Raw genomic sequence first — 24,679 nt, 5'->3', positions numbered from 1 at the left:
TAGTATTTTATCAAGTATTATAATATATTAATTATTAGTGAAACCTAATTCAATTATGCAATGAAGAAGAAAATCATCTATTAATTTGTAATAATATTAAAAATTAAAAATACTAATTTAATTAATACTTTTATTTTAATATAAATTAATATGATAATCATATGTTATAAATATAAATGATGAACGAGATTAGTGTTAATAAAAAAATAGCATTATATTATTTTCAATTAATAAAAATATTTTAATATTAATTAAAATTAATAGTTAACATAATTATTAATTAAATTGTTATTTAAAAATTTACCATATATTATTTTACTATGCATTATAGCCTTTTAATTATTAATAAGATATAATTAAATTGTGAAATGAATAAAAAAAATATTTATAAATTTAAATTAACATTAAATAAATTAAAATTTTAAATTTAGTTATTAATACTATTTTTAACATAACTTAATGTGATAATTATATGTTATAAATAGACATTAATAATAAGACTATTGTTAATTGATAATTAAAAATATTATATTATTTCAGTTAATAAAAAATATTTAATTTTTAAATAAAAAATTAATATTATTTTCCTTTAAATTTAGTTATAAAAAATATTATTATTTTAATTTGAAATATATTTAAAAAGAAATAAATATTATTTTACCTTGTATTATGGTATATTAGTTTTATAATTCTTGATTAAATAAGATCTATTTATTAATTTAAATTAATATTAAATAAATTAAAATTTTGAATTTAGTTAGTAATATTAATTTTTATCATAATTTAATATGATAGTAATATCTTATAAATAAACATTAATAACAAGATTATTGTTAATTAAAACTAACAATCCTATATTATTTTTTAATAAAAAATATTTAAATTTTAATCATACAAATTAAAATAATTATTAATTTAAAAATTTTAATATTTGTAATCTAAAATATGTTTAAAAATAATTATATAGATGCTATAATAAGTATCCAAATATCACTTATTTTAAATAAAATCAAACACTACTTATAATTTAAGTACTTTTACAGTTCAATACTTATTATCAGTACTTTTTGTGAAAAAACGCTAAAGCATAAGTAGTTCCAAATGAATCATATATATATATATATATGTTATAAAAAGTATAAAAATTAATGGTTGTCACCCCTTTATTTTCTATCATCATAAATTATGTATTATCCTTATTACCCTATAAAAGCATCCTCTCATTTTGAGACACAAAAAAAAGAAAAAAAAAAACTTGAAGTGTGCAAATCAATCCAAAGGATGAGAGAAGAGGAAAAAAAAAAAAAAAAAAAATTTTATACAAAGTCAGGTCCAAATCATTTTCTAATTTTTTCCAAAATAATAAAATTTTTTATCTTGTCCACCTATAAAGTAGGCATAACCGAATCAACTAAAATTTTTGTCTCATTTTTTTATTATTTTCTACATCTTTTACTTCATATATATATATATATATATATATATATACACACACACACGTACGCGTGTTGTATTTTTGTGTATTTTTTTTTTAAACCTCGAATGCACCACTCGGCACTCACCCTCGCCTCCCTAACCTTGCTCTCGTTCGCTTTTTTCTTTCTCCTCTGTTTGAAGTGGTTCTTTTCCTTTTTTCTTTTCTGATTTTTAGTGTTTGTTTTTGCCCAAACGGCACTGACCTGCGCCGTCTTCTCAGCCGAGGATCTGCACAGGGCACAGGGCACAGGGCACAGGGCGCAGGTCGTCTTCTCAGGCGATGATCTTCCAGATTTTTGTCTCCACGCCCGTCCATATGATCGACTTAATCGGCTACAGGTTAGTCCCCGTCCACACTGACTTCTGTTTTCTAAGATGAAATCTACATCAACACACCGACAAAGAGGAGCAAGTTGGGTGACACTAACTTACTTCCCATGCTATATAATGTCTTATAATAGAGTGGCTAATAAATTGCCCACTGCATTAATATGAATTCTGGAATTTGAATTCTGCCATGGTCTTTCTCAATGGTATGCTCTGTGTGGTAATCCAGTGTTGTGCATTTTGTTCGGACCCTGTGAACAACCCGAAAATTATGAACACCAGAAATTTACGTGGTTCGGTCAATATCGACCAACGTCCACGGAGTACAACACAAATTCACTAAAATCGCTGGAAAAATACAACTCTCTTCTTCCTCTCACTCTCTTCCTCCTCTCTTTCTTTTCTCTGCTCTCTGTGCCTCTCTTGTGTACATCTTACAACCCTCCACAGCTCTCTATTTATAGGGCTGATAATTAATCACAATTTAATACAAAAAATCAGAAATTGAGAGGTTACAATCATGGAGATAAATGGAGATAAATGACAGCTTGCACAGCTTGCAGAAAATAAGTTTCTAGCTCAACAATTGTTGTAGCTAGAGCCAGGAGACGTAGCTGGAGCTAGGAGCTGGAGATGCTGAGCAAGAACTGCGTTTTTTGCAAGCTGTGCAAGATGCCATTTATCTCCATGATTGTAATTTCTCAATTTCTGATTTATTGTATTAAATTGTGATTAATTATCAGCCCTATAAATAGAGAGCTGTGGAGGGTTGTAAGATGTACACAAGAGAGGCACAGAGAGCAGAGAAAAGAAAGAGAGGAGGAAGAGAGTGAGAGGAAGAAGAGAGTTGTATTTTTCCGGTGATTTTAGTGAATTTGTGGTGTGCTCCGTGGACGTAGGTCGATATTGACCGAACCACGTAAATTTTTGGTGTTCATAATTTTCTGGTTGCTCACAAGGTCCTAACACATTTGGATATGTTATGGAAGTTGCATCCGGGTGGATAGTGTATTGGCAACCAAGTGTAGTGTGTTTGGAGTTTTTGTGCATTGTTGTGTCTTGTGCATTATTTGGAATGAGCCGATTCTCTATTCTGATGACGTACTAAATGCTTCTATTTGAAGAAATAATGTCATTTCAAGTTCTTAACATCATTGGCAGCCTGTCTCAATATACTTCATTGGAGAAATACTTGCAAGGAATTGTTCCACTAAGATTTGAAATCCACCAATTATAAAATGCCATGTTTGCATTCGGACCACACACACCTGTCTCCTGTACCATTAAATCTAAACATTAACAGCTATGATTGATGGGTCCAAATTCTATGTGGAGGAGCTATCCCTTGCAAATCTTCTTTGTTTAATTGATTCAATCCAACATTTGGGTACTGCAGAACAGGTGCTACTAAAAGTGAAAAGGAATGATATTCTGGATGTTAGCCTTAGTTATAGGAGTAATTGTGGGGATTTGATTAGCCTTGATTATAGGAATGATTTGTGGGAATTTGACTAGATTGCATAGTGATTCTTTCTTTCTTTCTTTGTATAGCCTCCTTATGTATAATTACCCCTTCAACAGTGATAATATATCATCTAATTTTCTCTCATTCTTCTTGATCTAACATGGTATCAGAGCCCTAGTAATTTTTTTTTAGCCTCTTCCCTTCACGGCTTCCACTACCGCTGCCAGCTCAATCCAATCCAGGCTGTTTAAGACCTTCTGGCAACCTGACCAATCCACCAGCATCCCTGCCAACTTCGGCCTCACTATTGGCTCCGACAACTATAGCATCACTGTTGGCCTCAGAACCCCCAAGAAAAACCTCTCCCTCATATTCGACACCGGAAGTGGTCTCACCTGGACCCAACGCCAATCTTCGAATCCACCCAATCTTCGAACCCGCCCAATCCACTTCATATTCCAATGTTGCCTGTGACTCGGACCTGTGCTCCCAGTTTGCCAACTCCACCGTTATCTCATTGGCTTGCTCCGACTCCATCTACTCCTACGACATCCTATACTACGACCTCTCCGTTGAGTTCTCTAGATGTACAAAGATCTTTTTGAAGTTTAGGGGTTTACGGGCGTTGGATGTAAATTTGGCTTATTGTTGAAAAAATCGAAGGTCTACTCTTGATGTTGTTTTGGCCATTGCTCCTTAACCTCAGTACGGTGGTCAGTCTTCTATATCAGCATTTTTGTAGAAACTGCTCTAAAAAGGGCCATGTGCTTTCTAAATGTCCTACGGTCGAATGTCGATATTGCCATCGTATTGGTCATATTATCGACAATTGTCCTACTTGACCTCCTAAAAGAGATCAACCTCGACCACGGAATAACTCCAGGTCTTAAGTTTCATTTGTTGTTGCTGTTGCTGAATCTTCAAAATCCTCAAACTCCTAGTCCTTTTTTTCTTTAAAAGATTTAGAAAGTGTTCTCAAACAAGTTATGCTATCTAATAATTTTTCTGCTTTGGCTACCATCTCAGGTACTTCTTCATTCTTTGATTCTGCTTGCTGTGATCACATGACTTTTGATTCCTCTTTAGTTTCATCTTCGATCTCTCCCACTTCTGCACCTATCATTCACACAACAAATGGTTCTTCTATGAAAATTGATCGTATCTGTCATGTTTCCTCTTCCACACTTTCATTGCCTAATACATATTATGTGCCTAACCTAACCTTGAATCTTAATTCTATTGGTGAAATTTGTGAACTTGGTCTCGAAATAATATTTTCTATTGGTGGTTGCCTTGTGTAGGATCCACAGATAGGATAGATTCTTGGGACCGGCCATAAAGTTGGAAGGTTGTTTGAGCTCAATTATCTTCATGTTTCAGCTTCCCTATCTCTTCCATTTGCTTCATCTACAATTTCTTCTGAGTCTCTTTTTCATCTTTGGCATCTTCGGTTTGGTCATGTGTCAGCTAATGAACTTTGTTTTCATGTTTCTTCTAGGTTATTAGGCTCACTGAAAAACTGAATCTTTACATTGTTCCCATTGTAACCTTGCTAAAAAATTAGCTTTGTCATTTAATAAAAGTGATTCTATTTCTACTAATCCTTTTGATTTGATGTATTCTAATATTTGGGGACTGTCACCTACTCCTACTATGGGAGGTTCTTGCTACTATGTTTTGTTTGTTGATGACTATTCTTGGTTTACCTGGATATATCTTTTGAAAAATAGATCTGAGTTGCCCCAAGGTTATATTACTTTTGCCACTATGATTCAAAGTCAATTTTCCCAACCCATTAAAGTCTTGCAAATGGATAATGCCATGGAGTATAAGGATTCTTTTTTTCTCAATTTTCTTCAAAAACAAGGTACATTGTCCAACATTCTTGCCTGGGCACATTTCAACAAAATGGATGTGCCGAACATAAACACATGCATATTATTGATTCTGTTAGGGCAATGCTTTTATCTTTATCTTGTCTTGAACGTTTCTGGGGTGAAGCAGCTCTTACCACTGTTTTTACCATAAACTGTGTTCCTTCCTCTGTTCTTCACAATGAGTCACCATTTGAAAAATTGTATGGTTATCCACAAGATTATAAAGCCTTGAAAGTGTTTGGTTGTGTTTGCTTTTTTCTATTGCAACCTCATGAGTATACCAAACTTGAACCTTGAGCACGTCTTTGTTGCTTCTAAGGTTATGGTATTGAACATAAGGGATATCATTGTTGGGATCCAATTTCGAATCGACTTCGAATATCTCAACATGTTACTTTTTGGGAGCATAAAATGTTTTCTTCTCTCTCAAAATTTCAGGGTTGTGCCTCATAATCTTCTCTATTCTTTACTAATCCATCCATCGACTTGTTTCCTGTTAGTTCTCCTACAAACTCTACTGCCGAGCTCAGCACCTTTGTCCTGTCTTCTAGGACCTCGTCCTCCGAATCTGCACCATCTGCTGAACTTGTAACCACTCAATCTGATTCTTCTTCATCTGTTCCTCCTCTTCTTCATCGTTCTGGCAGAGTAAGTCATTTGCCTACTAAATTTCGTGACTATCATTGTTATTTTGCCATTGCATCTCTAAATGAACCTTGTTCTTACAAGAAAGCCAGCTCTAATCCTATGTGGCAGCTAGCAATGACTAATGAAATTCAGGCCTTGGAAAAGACACATACTTGGGACTTGGTTGATCTTCCTTATGGTAAAACTTTAGTGGGTTATAAGTGGGTTTACAAAATTAAGACTCACTCATATGGTTCTGCTGAGCGTTACAAGGCTCGATTAGTCGCCAAAGGTTTCACCCAAGAGTAGAATTGATTACGAAGAAACCTTTGCACCTGTGGCTCGAATTACATTTGTTAGAATTCTCTTAGCTATCGCCGCTGTTAAAAAATGGAAATTATATAAGATGGATATAAAAAATGCCTTCCTTAATGGTGATCTTTAGGAAGAGGTTTATATGAGGCCACCACCAAGCTATGCTCATGCTTCTTCAAAAGTTTGTCGTCTTCATCAAGCCCTTTATGGTATGAAACAAGCCCTTTGTGCTTGGTTTTCAAAGTTTAGTTCGACCATTGATTAGGTTGGGTTCTCCTCTAGTCCTCATGACTTTGCTCTCTTCATTCGTAAAGCTAACAATGGCATGGTTCTTCTTTAATATATATTGATGACATGATTATTACAGGTGATGATACTGAAGGCATATCTAGCCTTAAAAGTTATTTGCACCCACATTTTGAAATGAAGGATTTGGGAGCTTTGACGTACTTTCTTTGGCTAGAAGTATCTTCGTCATCTAATGGCCTTTACCTTATCTTTCTTAGTCTAAATATGCTTCTAACCTTATTTCCTGTTCTGGTTTGACTGATAACAAGACAATGTCTACTCCTCTTGAGCAAAATATTTGGTTCACTCCAATGGATGGAACGCCACTTGAAGATCCTACTCTATGTCGACAATTGGTTGGTATTCTGGTATACCTTATTGTCACACGCCCTAATATTTCATATGCTGTTCATTTGGTAAGCCAGTTTATGGTTGCTCCTTGTACTACCCATTATGCTGCTGTTCTTCGGATTATTTGCTATGTTAAGAGTACCATGCTCCATGAACTTCACTTTTTTTCTACTTCATCACTGGATTTTATGGGAAGGTATTCTGATGCTGATTGGGCTGGAGATCCTACTAATCGTTGGTCTACTACTGGTTACTATTTCTTCCTTGGAACCTCTCTAATTTCTTGGGGAAGTGAGAAACAAATGGTTGTAGTTCGGTCTCGTGCAGAAGCTGAGTATTGGGCTCTTGCAGATGCTGCTTCCGAGCTTTTATGGCTTCAATGGTTGTTCGAAGATATGGGTCTTGTTCACAATTCTGCCTCCCCTCTTTATTGTGATAATAGGAATGACATTGAGATTGCTCACAATGATGTTTTCCATGAGCGAAATAAGCATATTGAGATTGACTACCATTTTGTTCGTCAGCATCTTGTTCACGGTCTGTTGAAGCTTATCTCTGTTCATTCTATTGATCAGACTGCTGACATTTTTACCAAGTCTCACCTTCCTGGACGTTTTCATGACATGCTATCCAAACTCAAGTTGGTTTCCTCGTCACCATCTTGAGTTTGAGGGGGGATGTTAGCCTTAATTGTAGGAGTAATTATGGGGATTTGATTAGCTTTGATTATATGAATGATTGTGGGGATTTGATTAGATTGGGATTTGATTAGCCTTGATTATAGGAATGTTTGTGGGGATTTGATTAGATTGTACAGTGATTCTTTCTTTCTTTGTATAACCTCCTTATGTATAAATTCCCCTTCAACAATTTTCTCTTATTCTTCTTGATCTAACACTGGACTTGCAGCAAACTTGCTTAAGAAGGCCCAACTTAGACTTTCTTCCTGTTTATGTTTTTAGTGTTTTAGATTCCTTATTATCACATCTTTTATGAACTTCTCCAAACTTATATTGGTGTCTTATATATTTCATTTTGGGATTATATGTTTGTTGGTCTTTGTCTTTTGAATATTTTTTCTAGAGTTTGATTCAAATGAATATGCATCTTTTTCCATAGATGGGATTTTGGGCCATTTGGTGAATTATTGAATATGGGAGGGGACTTTTGATTCACTAGTTAATTAATCTTATCCTCGTTCATCTTAAACTTGCCATTGCACACACACACATAGAGGCGTGCGCACATTCACATGCACACACATACACACATACTCACATATTAGGAGTGGTTTGTTAGGTGATAGAATAAAGAAGTATGTTTATTATGTTAATTTTAGTAAGAGAACAATGTTGAGATTCAAAATAGTTTTTCTTGTATTTTGTTTAGTTGCAGAGATTTTGAAGTTCTGCAATATACTTTTATTGTATATTGTTTGAGTTGTGTGGGTGGACAGTTGTGCATTGATTATGGTGCTTCATGTTAGTTCGTCTAAATTAGATAGGGAATCAGGGATCTTGGGGTGCTGTTGTAGCATCCAGCTCTTACAATAAATTAGGTCGAAAGACTTGAACCGTTTGTCTCCCATTCTGGATCATTAATGCAAGAACCAAGCATAGAGATGATCCTCATATACCTGCTTGATGGCAATTACGTTTCCTGCTGAAATGTGCTTTACTTCTTTGGTATATAGTGTTATTGCCCTTGAATATAAAATGTAACTACCTAACTAATAACGGCCTCTTACAAAGGCTAACAGATAATTGGTTGTGCTTCCCGTGCTTTTTCTAATGGAACTGCTGCGTTGGCTCTGTGCAGTTCTTTTGGTAGGGTGTTGACACTGGGTTGCTAGCACACTCCTGTGTTATGTATGGGGTATGTTCATTGATTCATCATCATCGTTATTATGCAGAGAAGATGTTTCAGCGGTTGTTAGGTGGGTCGGAAGGATTTCTCTACGGACGTCAGGTGGGATTCAATTACCAGCAGAAATGTAGTCTTGTTAATGTAAAGTTGAAATGGGTGAAAGACAGAGCACTTGATGCCACTGTGGTTGGTGGGAGGGATCTCAGAGCAGCCTGCATCCTTGTATCAATCATATCCTCTGATCTCCATGGCTGCCTCCCCATTTATCGCCTTGCCCGCCACCGAAGACTACTCAGTCTTCCACATGATCTCAAGCTCTCCACTTTTATCAGGAGATATCCCACTCTTTTTCATGAATTTCATGTTCATGACAGTGGGGGAACTCGTGTTCCCTGGTTCCACTTGACAGACGAAGCCGCTAATCTCCACCAGAAAGAACTTAGTTTCATCCTACAGAATCATATGGATATCCTTACTAGGCTTCGCAAACTGCTCATGCTCACTAGAGAGGGGACTCTTCCTTTACAAACCATTGATCAACTAAAATGGGACCTAGGCTTGCCATACGAATACCATCAGTCATTGATTTCATGTCACCCTGAATTATTCTCTTTAGTCCGCCTTCCTGATGATCGTGTTGGTCTGAAACTTACCTGCTGGGATGATGGCCTAGCCATTTCCCAATTGCAAACGAATGCTAGTTTACAACAAACAGAAGAAGATTTGAAAAGTGGTACCTTAGCCTTTCCAATTCGATTCACGAGGGGCTTTGGACTGAAGAGAAAATGCATGGAGTGGTTAAAAGAGTGGCAGAAGCTCCCTTATACCTCTCCTTACTCGGATGCAGCCCATTTGGATCCACGCACAGATGTTTCTGAGAAAAGAATTGTTGGGGTCTTTCATGAACTTCTCCACCTCACCATACAAAAGAGAACTGAGCGTAAGAATGTTAGCAACCTTCGTAAACCACTGGCCCTGCCCCAGAAGTTTACTAAGGTGTTTGAGCGCCATCCTGGCATTTTCTACATTTCCAAGAAGTCTGACACCCAAACAGTTGTCCTTAGGGAAGCCTATGATGGTCCGCAACTCCGACAGAAACATCCTCTTGTAGAAATTAGGGAAAGATTTATGACCTTAATGAGAAATGGGCTACTCGATCGGAGCAGGGGCTTATACAAGAAAACAACAGACATTGCTCTAGAGGAGTATCCATCAGAGGATAAATGTTGGGGTGAACTCAATAATGATAGCTCTAAATCCGGAGGAGAATCAGAATCAGAGTGTATATATTTTTCTGAATATGATTCAGATGAACCAATGCACGATCATTGTTAAATGCAGTGATGCTGATAACGAGAATGAAATATTTTAACAAAAGGGAATCTTAATGCACTGTCACCATAAAGGGTGGTCATTCTGAAAGATGGCTTCTATTAAATGAATCAAATGAGGTAAGATATATTTCAGTGGTAAAAACATACCTTCTCATATATGCATATGCCACTGTGTTCTTTTCTCCAGTATTTTTCCATCTGTTTCTAGAACTCTGATCTCTATGCGTAAATGCAGTTTGTTGGGGGATAAAGTTGCATTACTTGCATATACACTTTCTCAAGGCCCAAAAATGATGGCTTGTGTTGAGCAATTGCAGGTGTGTATCGCCTTCCACTTACAAGAAAATCCTGTATTTCAAAAAATGCTTGTCTGTGTATTTGGGTTGAGGAGCATATTTCTATGGATGGTCTTTCTTCTCTTAGTTCATTCACTTCATTGATTATAAGTTTCCACGAACTTCTTGGATTATTGATTTCCCATGCACTGTGAAAAATGTTGAAAATTATTATCCTATCATCAGTTTTAAAACACTAGAAAAACTGAATACCCAAGCTAAAGTAGGTTGGCACTATCATATTTAGGTTGCCAATATGCACTAATTGTAAACAAATATGATTTCTAAATTTATTAATTATTTAAACACTTTTTAGAATTTAATGACACCATAATTAAAGACCTGTCTTAGTTGACCTAAATTCTAATAAAGATTTTGGTAGTGCAAGAGTATTCATAATTAAGGAATTTAATGTCAATATTCAATAAGAGGTCAAAAACAAATAAATATCAAACTAAAATGGTGCTGTGGCTGCTGCCCACATCATTGCCTATGTGGACAAGGCCATTGTGTTGTTTGTCTCTGTGTGCATGTGTGTGGGCGCGCGTGTGAGAGAGGGGCAATTTACATAGACGCTTCTGACTTTTGGCACTTCTACAACTCCTGGCCTCCACCTATGCTCTTGCTCCCGTGATGGGTACATTGACTGATGTACTGCCATGCTGCTTTGATCTCTGATATCTTTTAATTGTGATGCACATGTGTACACACCTATCGCACTCCTTAACTTTTTAAAACTATGTCTAGCCATATCTATGACTTGATGAACACTCATCTCCTGTCAACAATGAACACTTAATGATATGGCCTACTGTGTGTTGATGTTTAACATGCTGTTATATTTTTTTTATTATTGCAACATTATTTTTCACTTGACCATGGAATGATATTCATCGCAACTCGCTTCAGCCTTTCCTTCCCCACAGACATGCGAAAACTAAACACAAATAAATGCATTTGCTTGTTGGATACTTTGTAGTTGCTATATTTTCATGCTTGACCATGCTATGGACACTGTGTCTAATATATTTGTTTGCTTACTTTTGGAAGTTGCATGATTATTGTTTAATTAAACAATATATCTTAAAATTTTTACCAATTATAGTGAATTTCATGGGACCTTGTGGTCACTTTTGGGGATGCATATGCTTTTCATTATTTTTGGTATTTCAAGATTGATTGCAGACATCATACATACTTCACCTTACTATCTTAATTTAATCATAAGGATTTAAGAAACTAAGTTGGACCAGCATTGTAATAGTCAAGTGCTGCGTAGTGAGACTGTGACTGCTTGAACATTTTCTTATATTTTAAATGGATGGGGAAGTTCAATTTTAATCCTGTGATAGTATTCTAGGCGCATTTTTAAGTTCAGCTTCTATGAATCTATAAATGTGTGGTCGATATGTTAATTGTTGTTATACTAGTTATGAACATTATGTTTTGTGCTTATCTTAGGTTTGTGAACTTCGGTTTCTTACGGACTTCTAAGGGAGTGATTGACCTGGTATAGTCTTGGTGCATACACAGTGTAAGTCAGAATCATGATTAGGGACCTAAGACAAGCAAGTGCATTAGGCCAGAATTTTGACAATTTGTTGTTAGATTGCTCCCAAGTTTAGTCTTTTGGCCCTTCACTAAGCAGCTATGGCCCAAGTAAGTGTACATGGCGTCAGTATTGAGTGCTAACTAATCCAGCAAATATTAAACTTGAGTTTCCAACATTAATACCCTTCCCCCCTCTCTTGTTGCTCTCAATCCTTAGTGCTTAGCAATTCTGTCATTTCATCTCATTTGTTTTTACTCTGTTCATTTGCATGGAGCTTTTGGTACATTTTTTGGACTACTTGAAGTGTGGTTTTGTCCAAAGTTGGTGGAGGAGCTCTTGACTATTTCCTTTACATGTCAAGATATTAAGGAGGGGTGCTCTTCCAGCTGTGCTATGGGAGCTTGGCAGGAAAGGGATTCAAGATTTTTATTTTTATTTATTTATTTTTTTCTGTGGAAAGAAGTAGCAATGGGGCTTCTTTGGGACTGGGTGCAGTATTTGCTATCTTCCATGAAGCTTCTTTTACTATCCAAAAAACTCTTGTCAAGGCTTTTTCCATTCATTGTCTTCTCATGGAAGTGAATATTTATGCCAGGTCCATTTTGAATTAAGGAAATGGTTTAAAGACAATGCAGGCACTGAAGCTGCTGCATCAACCAGAATTATCCATGGAGTTATATTTCTATTGTTGCCCATTTTTTCACAATCACATACTCAGCTGAAGTTTGCAGTCCTTTTTAGCTTTTCTATAATAGTAGTAATAACAATAATAATAATAATACTAAAAATAAATCCTAGAATGACAAGGTAAATATTGTGCCTACGTGTCACGGTCCGACTATTTTCACACCGTTGTGAAGGGCCGTGCGGCGCTAGCTAAAGCACTCTTGCTTAACTAGCCAGCCTATCGTTTATCAATATTCATTCACGAAGCACTTTCATTAACATTCATTCGTATAGCAGCGGAAACAATAATCAATTCATGAAAGTCGTGACAAGCAAGCACTAAACATTGAAGTAAACGTAATTCATTAACAAATCCTCCGTTGACATGTTGTACTTAGCGAGGGAGGCAAGTAGGTTAAGCACGTTGACAATTGCTAGTGAGTTTTACAATGACTGATGAACACTCACCCTCCCCTAAAGAGGTTTTTATGTAATTATCATCCTGACACTAGGAAACATCAAAGTGACCGAGGAGTCATACTGCCTTATTTGGCTTACAAAGACTCTACTAGCAGAAAGTAACCCTACACTAGTATTTACATGATGGAAATCCATCCCAAGCACATGAGATAAGCGGTCACAGGCAAGCATAATGCCCTGAACAAGCTTAGCTCGTGACATTCTCCCCCACTTATGCGGTCGACGTCCTCGTAGACTTTTGGCGGTAGGTACACTTCAAATTTGTCCATAAACGGTTGAATATCTTCCGCAGAAATCCAGCTGATTTCTTAGTCATCAAGGCACTTCCACTTCACTAGGAACTTCTGCTGCTTCTTCCTTGAGGATATGAACTTTCTATCTGTAAGGATCTCTTCAACTTCATGTCTGTCAAGTTGCATTGTCTTCAACTCTGCGCTGTTTGACTGACTTCTGCTCAGGTCGTTGGTGTTGGCGTTGAATGGCTTGAGGCATCTGACATGAAACTGCGGTCTTCTCCCCTTATCTGCCCACTTCTTCATCTGCTTAGAAGCTTTCTCCAGATAGGCTTGGGCAAACTCTGCATTCAGTCTCCATTCTCTGGTGAAGATGCACACCTTGGGACTCTTTCGTCTGTACGGCTCGCCCACTGTGTGAGGTAACAGCGGTAGCTGATCTGTAACAAGCTCGATGGGGCTCTTGTTGGTAGTTGAGCAACGACCTTTGGGCGTTGCCACAGAACAGAGCCACATCAAGTAGTTGCACGCCATTCTTCTGGTTGTCGTTGACACAATGGCACAAGTACTCATCTAGTAGCTCTTTGAATCTCTTCATCTGTCCGTCTGTTTGTCGATGATAACTTGAAGAGATGTCAAGGTGTGACCAGAATATCCTGAAAAACTCTGTCAAGAAGTTGTCAGTGAACATTAAATCTTGGTCACAAATAATAACTTGGGGAACACCCCAATGTTTCACAATAATCACGAGGAACAATTGTGTTGTCCCCTCTGCCGAACAGTACTTTGGTGCGGCCATGAAAGTACCATACTTCTTCCACTCCCCCTTGTCTTGTTGGCAAGTGAGACAAGTTTTGGTATAATCAACCACATCATCCCGCGTGTGCGGCCAATAATACCTCCCCAGTAGTTCTGTCATTGGAGCCATTCTTCGCGAATACCCCTCAACGAACTTCCGGTAGTATCCAGTAAGGCCAAGAAAGGAACGCAACTCCTTCACTATCGTGGGGATCTTCCGTTCTTGAATCATCCTTACCTTCTCCATACCCCTCCGGATACGACCTTGTTCAACGACTTGACCAAGGAATTTGTTGCTCCGCCGAGCGAAAGAGAAATTCTCCTTCTTCAAATCCAGACTGTTTCCCCTCAGCCTGTCGAACACCTTCCGTAGATGCTCTTCATGTTTCCTCTGAAACGACACCGATGCTCCCAACGGTGTTTTGGAAGGGCGAATACATCCCGCTTCCACTTCATCAAGCTGTTTCCCCAACTCTACTATCTCAAGAGGCGCAATCCGACATGGGCCTTTAGCAGGTGGTTTCACTTCTGATAACAACTCGATCTCTTGCTGCACAGTCCGTCGTGAAGGCAAATTTTGAGGCAGCTTATCCGCCAACACCTCCTTATCCTCATCCAACACCGCTTGGATGGTCGTAGGCTCTAGCTCTTGGCCTACTTCTTTGTCTACCACCACCGTGGCTAGACGTGTCTGCTTACCCTGACCCAATCCTTCATTGAGTTGTATGCCTGAAAGGGACTTCCTGTCGTCTCCTTTCGTTGCAACAACTTGCACCATGCACGAGTGATCTCCCATTAGACACAGGGAACTAGCCGAAGGCATCAGCATTGCCTTGTCCCCATTAGGAACTCCATTCCTAGAATGACTGGATAGTCATCCAATGGCACCGTTGTGAAATTCGCATGACCTTTTCACTGTCTAAGCTTTATAGCCACTTGGTTGGCTACTCCCAAAGTAGGTTGGGCTACAGAGTTAACTGCTTTCATGCGTCCTGTATCCTTCTCTAAGGATAAGTTGAGTCTCCCTGCTTCCAACTGCGAAACAAAATTATGAGTAGCCCCTGTATCCACCATAGCGCGAGTACTCGTCCCATTTATCCTCAAGTCCACAAACATTAACCCTTTTGCTCGTGTAACTTTTGGTGTTTTTGCCTGCTTTTCCAATGCGTTTACCAACCGCACTGAACCCACTCTTGGGGCATCATCTTCTTCCCCATCGTCTTCCACTGCCTGCTCTACAATGGAAGCCTGTAAAACATTAAGTGATGCTTTGTGAGGGCACTCAAAAACTCTATGAGGACCTTGACACAAGAAACACTCAAGTTTACTTTTCCCCTTTTCATTGGGTGTGTTGAACCCTTGAGACGACGAAGCTTCCTATGAGGTTTATGATTTAGAGTCGGCTCCCCCACTCTTGGGTTTGCCATTCCTGAAAGACTTTCTACTGTTTCCCTCTCCGCCAAATCGTTTGGATGAAGCGGTCTCATCACCAGCGTAGTTTGTCAAGCGTTCTACAGTCGCTTGTGCAGTTGACAAGTCTTGAACCCTTTGTCTATGGAGTTCAGTTCTTGCCCATGGTTTCATCCCCTCAAGAAAATAGAACAACTTGTCCTTCTTCGACATATCCCGAATATCCAACATTAAAGCAGAAAATTGTTTCACATATTCACTGATCGACCCCGTATGCTTGAGATCTCTTAGTTTTCTCCTTGCATTATACTCAACATTTTCATGAAAGAATTGGGCCTTGAGCTCTCTCCTCAAGTTTGCCCAACTATCAATTATACAACTTCCATTTTCAATTTCTCTGTACTTGGTACGCCACTACAGTTTGACATCACCAACCAAGTACATGGTTGCAGTATCTACCTTTGCCTGTTCTGAGGCCATCCTCACAACGCGAAAGTACTGCTCCACATCAAACAAGAAGTTCTCTAACTCCTTGGCATCTTGGGCACCCCCATACGTCCTGGGTTCTGGCACCTTGGTCTTGCTAACTCCCGGAGTGTTGGAGTTCCCCATAGCAAGAACCATCACATTCATCTTTGCATCCAGATCTGCCATCCGGGCCTGCAAAGTTTCAATTGTGTGGCGAAAGTCCTTTGACATGTCGCCTATCAAACCTGCTTAACGTTTTTGTGATCCCATCACTTCATCAACAAGTTCTTTCATTTGGGCCACCTCCGCAGCCATAGTGTTGGTTGTTTCCTCAACCTGTGCTTCCAGCACGCTGATCCTCTCAGTAGTGTTTGGTGCCATGGTCACTTACCAAAGCTTCCCAAATCCAACAACGAAGGCAATCGAATTCACGTAGCAAGTCAACCTTGGGCTCTCACCAAGTGTCATCAACTTGGCTTTGATACCAAATGTCACGGTCCGACTATTTTCACACCATTGCGAAGGGCTGTGCGGCGCTAGCTAAAGCACTTTTGCTTAACTAGCCAGCCTATCGTTTACCAACATTCATTCACGAAGCACTTTCATTAACATTCATTCGTATAGCAGCGAAAACAATAATCAATTCATGAAAGTCGTGACAAGTAAGCAGTAAACATTGAAGCAAACGTAATTCATTAACAAATCCTCCGTTGACATGTTGTGCTTAGCGAGGGAGGCAAGTAGGCTAAGCACGTTGACAATTGCTAGTGAGTTTTACAATGACTGATGAACACTCACCCTCCCCTAAAGAGGTTTTTATGTAATTATCATCCTGGCACTAGGAAACATCAAAGTGACCGAGGAGTCATACTACCTTATTTGGCTTACAAAGACTCTACTAGCAGAAAATAACCCTACACTAGTATTTACATGATGGAAATCCATCCCAAGCACACGAGATAAGCGGTCACAGGCAAGCATAATGCCCTGAACAAGCTTAGCTCGTGACACTACGCAAGGGTCTACACGTCAAAAATGGCTATTTTGGGCATTGAACAGAATTCCTTAATGAGGAGCTTAAGTGCAACGGTAAGGTTGTCACCGTGTGACTTGGTAGTCACGGGTTCGAGGCGTGGAAACAGCCTCTTGCAAAAATGTAAGGTAAGACTATGTACTATAGACCCATTGTGGTCTGCCCCTTCCCCGGACCCTGCATATGCGGGAGCTTTGTGCACCGGGCTGCCCTTTTTTTTTTTTTTTTTTAACAGAATTCCTTCACGAGGAATGCAGAATCAGGGTTATGATTATGTGTGTAGTAATTTTGACTAGATACAATTTGGTGATTTTTTGAGACTTTTGGATTGATCTTGGGTTCATCAGAATATGAAAATCCATCTCTTTCAGTTCAGTGGTGAAATAGTGCACATTCAAAATGCTCATCGAATGATTGCACACCCCAAATACATGTACTTTTGTAGACAATATTTCTAAAGGAAAAATTAGCCATTTATGATGAAATAATAAAGCCATTTTTATGCTACTACAATAGTGTAAGAATGGTAGTCATAATATACTATATCATTGTGATTTAACAGTTGAATTTAATAACAATCACAACAACAACCACAATTATAATTAGTTGTGAAAATTTTATAGCTTTATAGATGCATCCTTATAGTTTTCTAATGTCCTTCAGTAGTGCTCGACCGAACCAGCCAAACTGAGTGCTGTTCCACAATATGTGCGCGTTTGTGTGCATGAGAGAGTGAGAGAGGAGGGGGGTGGGGTGGGGTGGGGTGGGGAGGAAGAGAGAGCATAGGAAATAACCAACAAAATGGATTTTAGGTAATAGAAATATATAGCACACCATGTTGAGCATAGATTTGCCCAGTACAAGAAATAGATAATCTGAATTTGAGGGGGCTGGAATCCTGAGTTGGAGGATAATCAGGAGCAGTAGCCTTTCTATTACCTGCCATATCTTATCATTATCTATTATGTTTCTGAATTTGAGATACCTTAGACATCTCTTGATAGGAATTCATTTAAAATCTGCTTACTATTTGTAGGGGGGTATTTTTGGCATGAAAAATATGAATTACCTTGGCCAATTCACTTTATACTTGGAGCTGTTTTCTCCTGCTACAAATAAATGAATTGACACTCAGTTGAGAGGTTATATGAGCCACTAACCAGGAGTTTTGGAAACATTTACTACACTTCTAGTACGTAGGAATGGAATGGAATTTGAGGGGAATGGAATCAAATTTATCGCTTGATTTCATTATGCTTCCTATTAAATTTCCATTACATTCCTTTCTTATTCCCATTTTACCTGCAAGTCAAACATGACATTAATCTAAAGATCAGATCATTCTTCCCTCAGAGTTGACCTCGTCAAGGTTGGACCAGAACCATTTTGCCTTGAGTTGGACTATTTTGGTGTCAGAACTTCTTTTGTCCCTTCTATTTTGGAAGTTGTACAATAACACAATAAAGATGCATTGGGTTTTCCCCAGTGTTGTGCACATAATATTAAAGAGCAGCTCGTTTCAATGCTCATCTCGAGTCACATACTAAATCCTGTGTAATTTACGAGAGCCTAATTCCCATAATTTGGGATTAGACAAGGTGATGTGATTTATCTATAGAATAGAACAATTATATTATAGAAGAATTTGATTACTTACAAAAGAAGATATATTTTAATCACAAAGTGAACTTCCCACACCCGTCTTCTTCCATACAAGTGGAGAACCACCTGGCCTAAGCCTTGTTTCCTAAATTATTTATCTCTTTACACTCTTTGTTACAATGTCATCTCCTAAGTTTAAAAGTTTCATGACCTAACTGGTAATTATTGATGTTTGTGGTTATGCAGATCTAGCATACACAACAACTCATTGGAAAAAGGAAATAGCAATGGCAAAGCAGAAATTTACCTCCTTCCTCCCCTTCTTCTTTTGCTTGTGAATTTGTAGTGTATAAAGCCTGTTAGCTTCTGTGGTGATGTGTCCTTCTGTCTCTATGTGGTATATTCCTTGTTTGAATTAGCCTTGGGCCAGTTTAATTGCTGATCTGCCTAAATGGAACTGTGGGATGCAAAAATGGAAGTGTGCTCATGCCTATTTCATGTTTTAACGCTCAAGCAACCAATTATGGAATGTCCTCCTCTCGTTCTTTCACCTATTTGTGTTTGTCATGTATGTGTTTGCATGCATCTCAAATTTAGAACTCGAAGATAAATATACGAGGCCACATTTTATGTACAAGGATCACATCACAAGAATATTGTGAGTTTGGTGTCTAAGAAGTTATATATTGGGATCATCTTTAATAGATTTCACAACTAAATTGGTATTTTTATTCAGAGTCTTGAGTAAAAAAGTCTTTTATGCTTTAAATAGGAATATATATATATATCCTATAAAGGCTCATGCCTCTTTAGCCTTTAGGGTGTTCAAAAGGTACCCAAAAGTTTAGGAAACGTTTGTTTGATTCAAATGACCTCTGAATAGAGGTCGTGTTTGAATTAATCTATTGAAATTAAGTGAATCAATTAGATGTCATAGTGTATGCTGATAATTTTAAATTTTCTTAAATTTTCTTTGTTGGAACTAGATATGGAAATATGTCCGATTCAGATTCAAAAGTTTCTTTTTCAATTTTATCCCTTGTATAAAATGGAAATGACAAAAAACTTATACCCAAGTGATTAAAATTAAAATGACAAATTTTATATTTATACAATAATCAATTATATTATTTTTACTTGTAGTCATTAGTTAAATATATATACTTATTGTTAAAATCAAAACTTTAACTTATGTAATTGCTTATTAATTTTTCAAATATTTATTCTCCTAAGTATTGAGAAGGTTAATTTGAAAAATAATGCGTATTTGGATATTATATACCAAATAATTAAAATAATTTAAATTTTAGATAGAGTGACCGGTTTAAGTTCAATTCAAAATTAGTTCATAATCACATATTTGAATTTAGTGTTGAGAACTTAAAAGTTAATTTTACCAAGCACCCTCTTAGCATGGTTGCTTTGCACCAAAATACTAGGGTAGAAGCTAATATATAGTGTGGTATAAATAAATACTAAGGTAATAGATATTAATCTTTCACAAATTTAGTAAGAAAAAAAATAGACCTATCCTAAGATTTTAAAAAAATTCTTAAAGCGCCTCTTAAGTTTTTTTTTTATTAATGCAAATATTTTAAAGATTCAAAAGTGTTACAAACATTGTGTAAGAACCCGAACCGTGATATATGGTTTTATTATGTAAAAGAAGGGTAAAAAGGGTAATTGTTCAGAATTCGTCGGCGAGGCCAAGGTTTGTCGACGAAGGTGGAAGGTTTCTCGTTGACGAAATTCAGAGGCTCGTCGACGAGGGAATGCCGAGAGGTTCAGAGCAAAATTGAAATATCTGGCTCGTTGACGAAGCCACCAACTCATCGACGAAGCTAGTGGCGGATTCGTCGACGAGGACGCCAATTTGTTGACGAAGCCACTTGGGTCAAAGGTGTTATAAATGATATTTTCGGGTTGCTTTGGGACTAAGTTTCCCTAAACTCTCTAGAACTCTCCCTACACACTCTCTCTCTAGTTTTCTTTGCCGTTTGTTGCCGGATTCGTAAATCCAACGTCATTGCGAGGATTAGGAAAGGATTCTCTATGTTTCTAGCGAATCGGAATCTCGTTTTGAGGGATTTTGGGTTTCAGGCAAAAATTGAGGTAAGACTCGGTTTTCATTTCTCATTCAGTATATGTGTAGTAGTACGAGTTGTAAGCATGTATTGTACTGTGGTATGTAGGTTTTGGAGTCTCGGTTCGTAGTTTTGGGGACCGTAGAGTTCGTAGTTGGAATTTGGGTTATGGTAAGGGGATTCTGTTTATATCAGTTTATTTTGGAAATCGGGATCGATAAGCTTGTAGGCTATAGTTGTAGTAATCGGGAAAAAATTTTTTTTTTTTAAAATATAAAATAATAAAATAATAAAATAAAATTAATTAATTAAATTAACAAGTAAAATGAATAGTATGATAAGGAATATATATATATATATATATGTGTGTGTGTGTGTGTGTGTATATATATAAGTAAGTTATTATGATATACATTTAATATATAGGTTAAAGGTATATATATATATAAGTGTGAAAACTTCTTCAAGAAGTTTTACTTTAATTAATGATTATTATGATATTAATATATATATATATATATATACAAAATGGTGTCTAAGCTTCTTCAAGAAGCTTGCTTAGATCTTTTTTTTTGGAAGTGCTCTCTCTCTCTCCTCTCTCTCTCTCTCTCTCTCTCTCTCTCTCTCCTACGACTCTCTCTCTCTTCGATTCAGGGTTAGTTTTACGCCGGATCGACAAACCAAAGCCACCACGACGCTCCTGGCAAAGTTCTCTACAAGTCTGCTGGAGCGGATCGTCAGGAAAACGAAGTTAGATTTCATCCTAAATCCAAGGTAAGGCTTTATATTTAATATTTGAATTTTTGATAGTTGAAGAAAGTGATATACGCGTAAAAATATTGAACTTTAATACTGGGAATTTTTAGTTCCAAGGTGTTGATTGGGAACGTTGGGAATCATCCCTAAGTTGAGGTAAGACTTTTTAAGTCGAATTTGACTTAGTGGTAGTTATAAAAAATGTTGTACGTACGAAAATACTAAACTTTAATTCTGTGAGTTTTCATTTTCAGGGTGTTGAGTTGAGAACCTTGTGGGTACGGGGAAGATTTTCTTAGGGGCTTTTCAGGAATCAGGTAAGAGGATAAACTAAGCTAGTTTTATTTTGAGAAAATGCATGTATATACATGTAACATATGGTTTCAGGAAAAAAATAAATATATTTATATATATGATTTATATTTGAAAAATACTGTTTAAATGATGATATGTTGAATACGTAGAAAATTTATTTAGTGTGGCATGAGTATAAAAATGTTGTGAAATACTGTTTTCTGGGAATGGGGATAATATGGATTTCTATGATGGAAAACCGGCGTACGGGCCGAGATATTTTTATATGTATATGTGATTTGTCGGCGTATGGGCCGTGCTATGTGATTTGCCAGCGTACGGGCTATGCTATGTGATTTACCGGTGTACGGGCCGTACTATGTGATTTGCCAGTGTACAGGCTGTGCTATGTGATTTGCCGGTGTACGGGCCGTGCTATGTGGTTTGCCAACGTACGAGCTGTACTATGTGATTTGCCGGCGTACAGGCCAATCTATGATAAAATGTGTAATACCGGCGTACAGGCCGATGATTTTCATAATACACGTATATATGTGAAATGATATGATTGATGTGAAAATAAATGATACGAGATATTTATGTATCACGATTTTAGTATATGTATATGATATCAGAACCTGGTTGGCTTGGTCTAGGCTAGCACTTGCACGATACCGTTGCTATGTGTCCATGGTCCTCGTGATCATGATATCTGTGTTAACGCCGCTGTATGGAGTGGTGTGAGATTGGATGGTCGATGTGGTTATTTTCAAAAAGTGTGCTGTTATTGCCCCTGGTGTACGGACCATTTTGGGTAGACCCATCGGACCTACAGACTACTGTTTGACTTGGCAGTGGTCGGCCAACCATTGTCAGGTCCCGCCTTCGGGCCACACAACCCAGTCATGTGGGGGTAATACATGACAACAGCCAGCTAACCTATCAGGATTGTTTTTATATTATTATTATTATTATATGAGATGAGAAATGTTTATGAAAATGCAGTATGTTCTGCCATGTTTTGATATGCATATGTTTTCCCAGATTTGATAAACAATATTGAATATATTATGTATGGTATATGTAGAACACAGAATACTCATGTTGCCACACACTGGTATTAGTTTATTTCCCTTACTGAGAGGTGTCTCACCCCTAAATCTTATACATTTTTCAGGAGCCCCTAATAGGAGAGCGGGAAAAGCCCCGCTAATCTAGATCAGTTGTTGCCCTCTTTGGAAGGGTAAGTTTTTGGTAGGGACAGTTAGGTTTTGTGGGGATTGTCCCTAGATTTCATTTTTGAGATGTATATACTGTGAGATAGTAATTGTAGTGATTCTGGTATGTGTTATGCACATTATGATGAGATAAATATGATTTTATACTTTCTGCTGCGTAGGCTTCTGCTGTATGTTTTGTTATATCCCTGGTGCCCACGAGTCCAGGTGGATTGTGACCTGCTGAGTTGGAATGTATGATGTGATGATAATTTATTTATATATATATATATATATATAAATATATGTGAAAAAGGAGCAGGTCGTTACAATAGTCGTATGTATGATTTGACTACTTGTTTGGGGAAATCTATAGGGTAAAAATGCGGGATTTTCGGTTTACAATTTTTGGAAAAAATTAGGGATTTCGGGTATCATCTTTACTTTATTTGGAAAACTGTTGATTATGTTAAAATTGTATTATTGAGGTGACCGTAATCCATATTTGCATAAACTGTATACTTGAATTTGTAAACGATATGATTTGCCATAAACCAAATAAGTGTGGTATGTATGTTTGTATGTAATTGTTCCAGGTACGTTGTAAAATAGCTATGTGGCGGCTTATTACCGTACGCTGATATGTATAGGAGTATGAGCTCCAAAATGATTCCAGGTTTTTGTGAAATCGGCTAGGGGCGGCTAATTACCATACGCCGAAACAGCTATGTGGCGGCTAATTACCGTACACTGCGCCATGTATCGGTTAACTACCATGAGCGAGAGTGGCCGGCTCTATGTCCAGGGTGTGAAATATCACCAGTATATTCCGGCTGGTCACCGAAGGGTTTGTTCTACACCGTATGGAGCAACGTAATCACTGTGGGCCTCGGTCGTCACATTGTAGTTGCATATGTAGCAATGTAATCGTTGTGAGACTTGGGTGACCTTGTGTAGTTGCGTATGGAGCAATGTAATCATTGTGGGCCTCGATCGTCACAACATAGTTGCGTATGTAGCAATGTAATCGCTATGAGACTAGGTGACCTTGTGTAGTTGCGTACTAGTGTGACGACACTGACCGTATGTTTTGGGTATCGTATGCATTGGAATGGTTTTGTGAAAACGCCGGAACTGTATATAATTGTATGAAACTGTATGGAAATGTTTCAAACTGTATTGTATTTTATATTGTTATGAAGTATGTAAATTAACACTGATATGTCACACACTGATATAACCTGTTTTCTTCCTTACTGAGAGGTGTCTCACCCCGAATGTACGTACAATGTTTTTTAGGTCCTTCAGGTAGTCATAATTAGCATCCTAGCATCTGAAAGCGGGGGTGTCGTTAGCTACTTCTAGTACCTGTTAGGTACGAGTTTTGGTATCTAGGTTGTCGGGATGGTTTTTGTAGACACCTGGGGTATGCTTGGTATTATGGGAATGTATATCCTAGCTTGTATAGACTCTGATATGATACTGTATACGTGTAAAAGACCGTACTCCGCTGCGCATTTTGGATGTTTATGTGTATATATATAAGCATCCGTTCACCCCATGGGGTCGGACCCTCTTTTTGTATTGGATCATGTATGTTTTAAATTGATACAGAGACAGGTTAGGTTACTAAATTCACACTTAGGACCCACCTGCGGGTTCGGGGCGTGACGGCTTGGTATCAGAGCTAACCAGGTTGTTAGGTCTTGTAGACTTGGTTAGGAGTGTTGATATGTACATACCAGAGTATAGGATGTAGGGAATGGGTAGTGTTGGTTGAGGGCTGTTCTATTGCTAGACCAAGATTTGTCGGCGGTATTCCGTG

At 37.7% G+C, this 24,679-nt stretch overlaps 1 protein-coding gene across 4 annotated transcripts; it reads left to right on the top strand.

Annotated features, from left to right (window-relative positions):
* The first annotated feature begins 1,510 nt into the window (after positions 1-1,510).
* Positions 1,511-23,030, top strand: LOC131147953 (protein WHAT'S THIS FACTOR 9, mitochondrial). Of its 4 annotated transcripts, none has more exons than XM_058097632.1 (4): positions 1,511-1,815; positions 8,545-10,043; positions 10,162-10,243; positions 18,750-19,050. In XM_058097632.1, the coding sequence occupies exon 2, from the start codon at positions 8,593-8,595 to the stop codon at positions 9,925-9,927; it is 1,335 nt and encodes a 444-aa protein (XP_057953615.1). In that variant the 5' UTR covers positions 1,511-1,815; positions 8,545-8,592; the 3' UTR covers positions 9,928-10,043; positions 10,162-10,243; positions 18,750-19,050. The 4 variants fall into 4 exon arrangements, with proteins under 4 accessions (XP_057953615.1, XP_057953617.1, XP_057953616.1 ...); XM_058097634.1 differs by lacking the exon at positions 18,750-19,050 and adding an exon at positions 22,815-23,030 and having other exon boundaries at positions 1,513-1,815; XM_058097633.1 differs by having other exon boundaries at positions 1,561-1,815; positions 8,639-10,043.
* Positions 23,031-24,679: the final 1,649 nt, after the last annotated feature.

Source organism: Malania oleifera, chromosome 2, assembly GCF_029873635.1.
Source record: "Malania oleifera isolate guangnan ecotype guangnan chromosome 2, ASM2987363v1, whole genome shotgun sequence".
NCBI classification, from domain to species: Eukaryota; Viridiplantae; Streptophyta; class Magnoliopsida; order Santalales; family Ximeniaceae; genus Malania; species Malania oleifera.
This window is presented reverse-complemented; position numbering and strand designations above follow the sequence as displayed.

What these genes read in the sequence shown, in the direction of transcription:
- LOC131147953 (XM_058097634.1), top strand. Translation starts at nt 8,593, where the DNA reads ATGTATGGGGTATGTTCATTGATTCATCATCATCGTTATTATGCAGAG.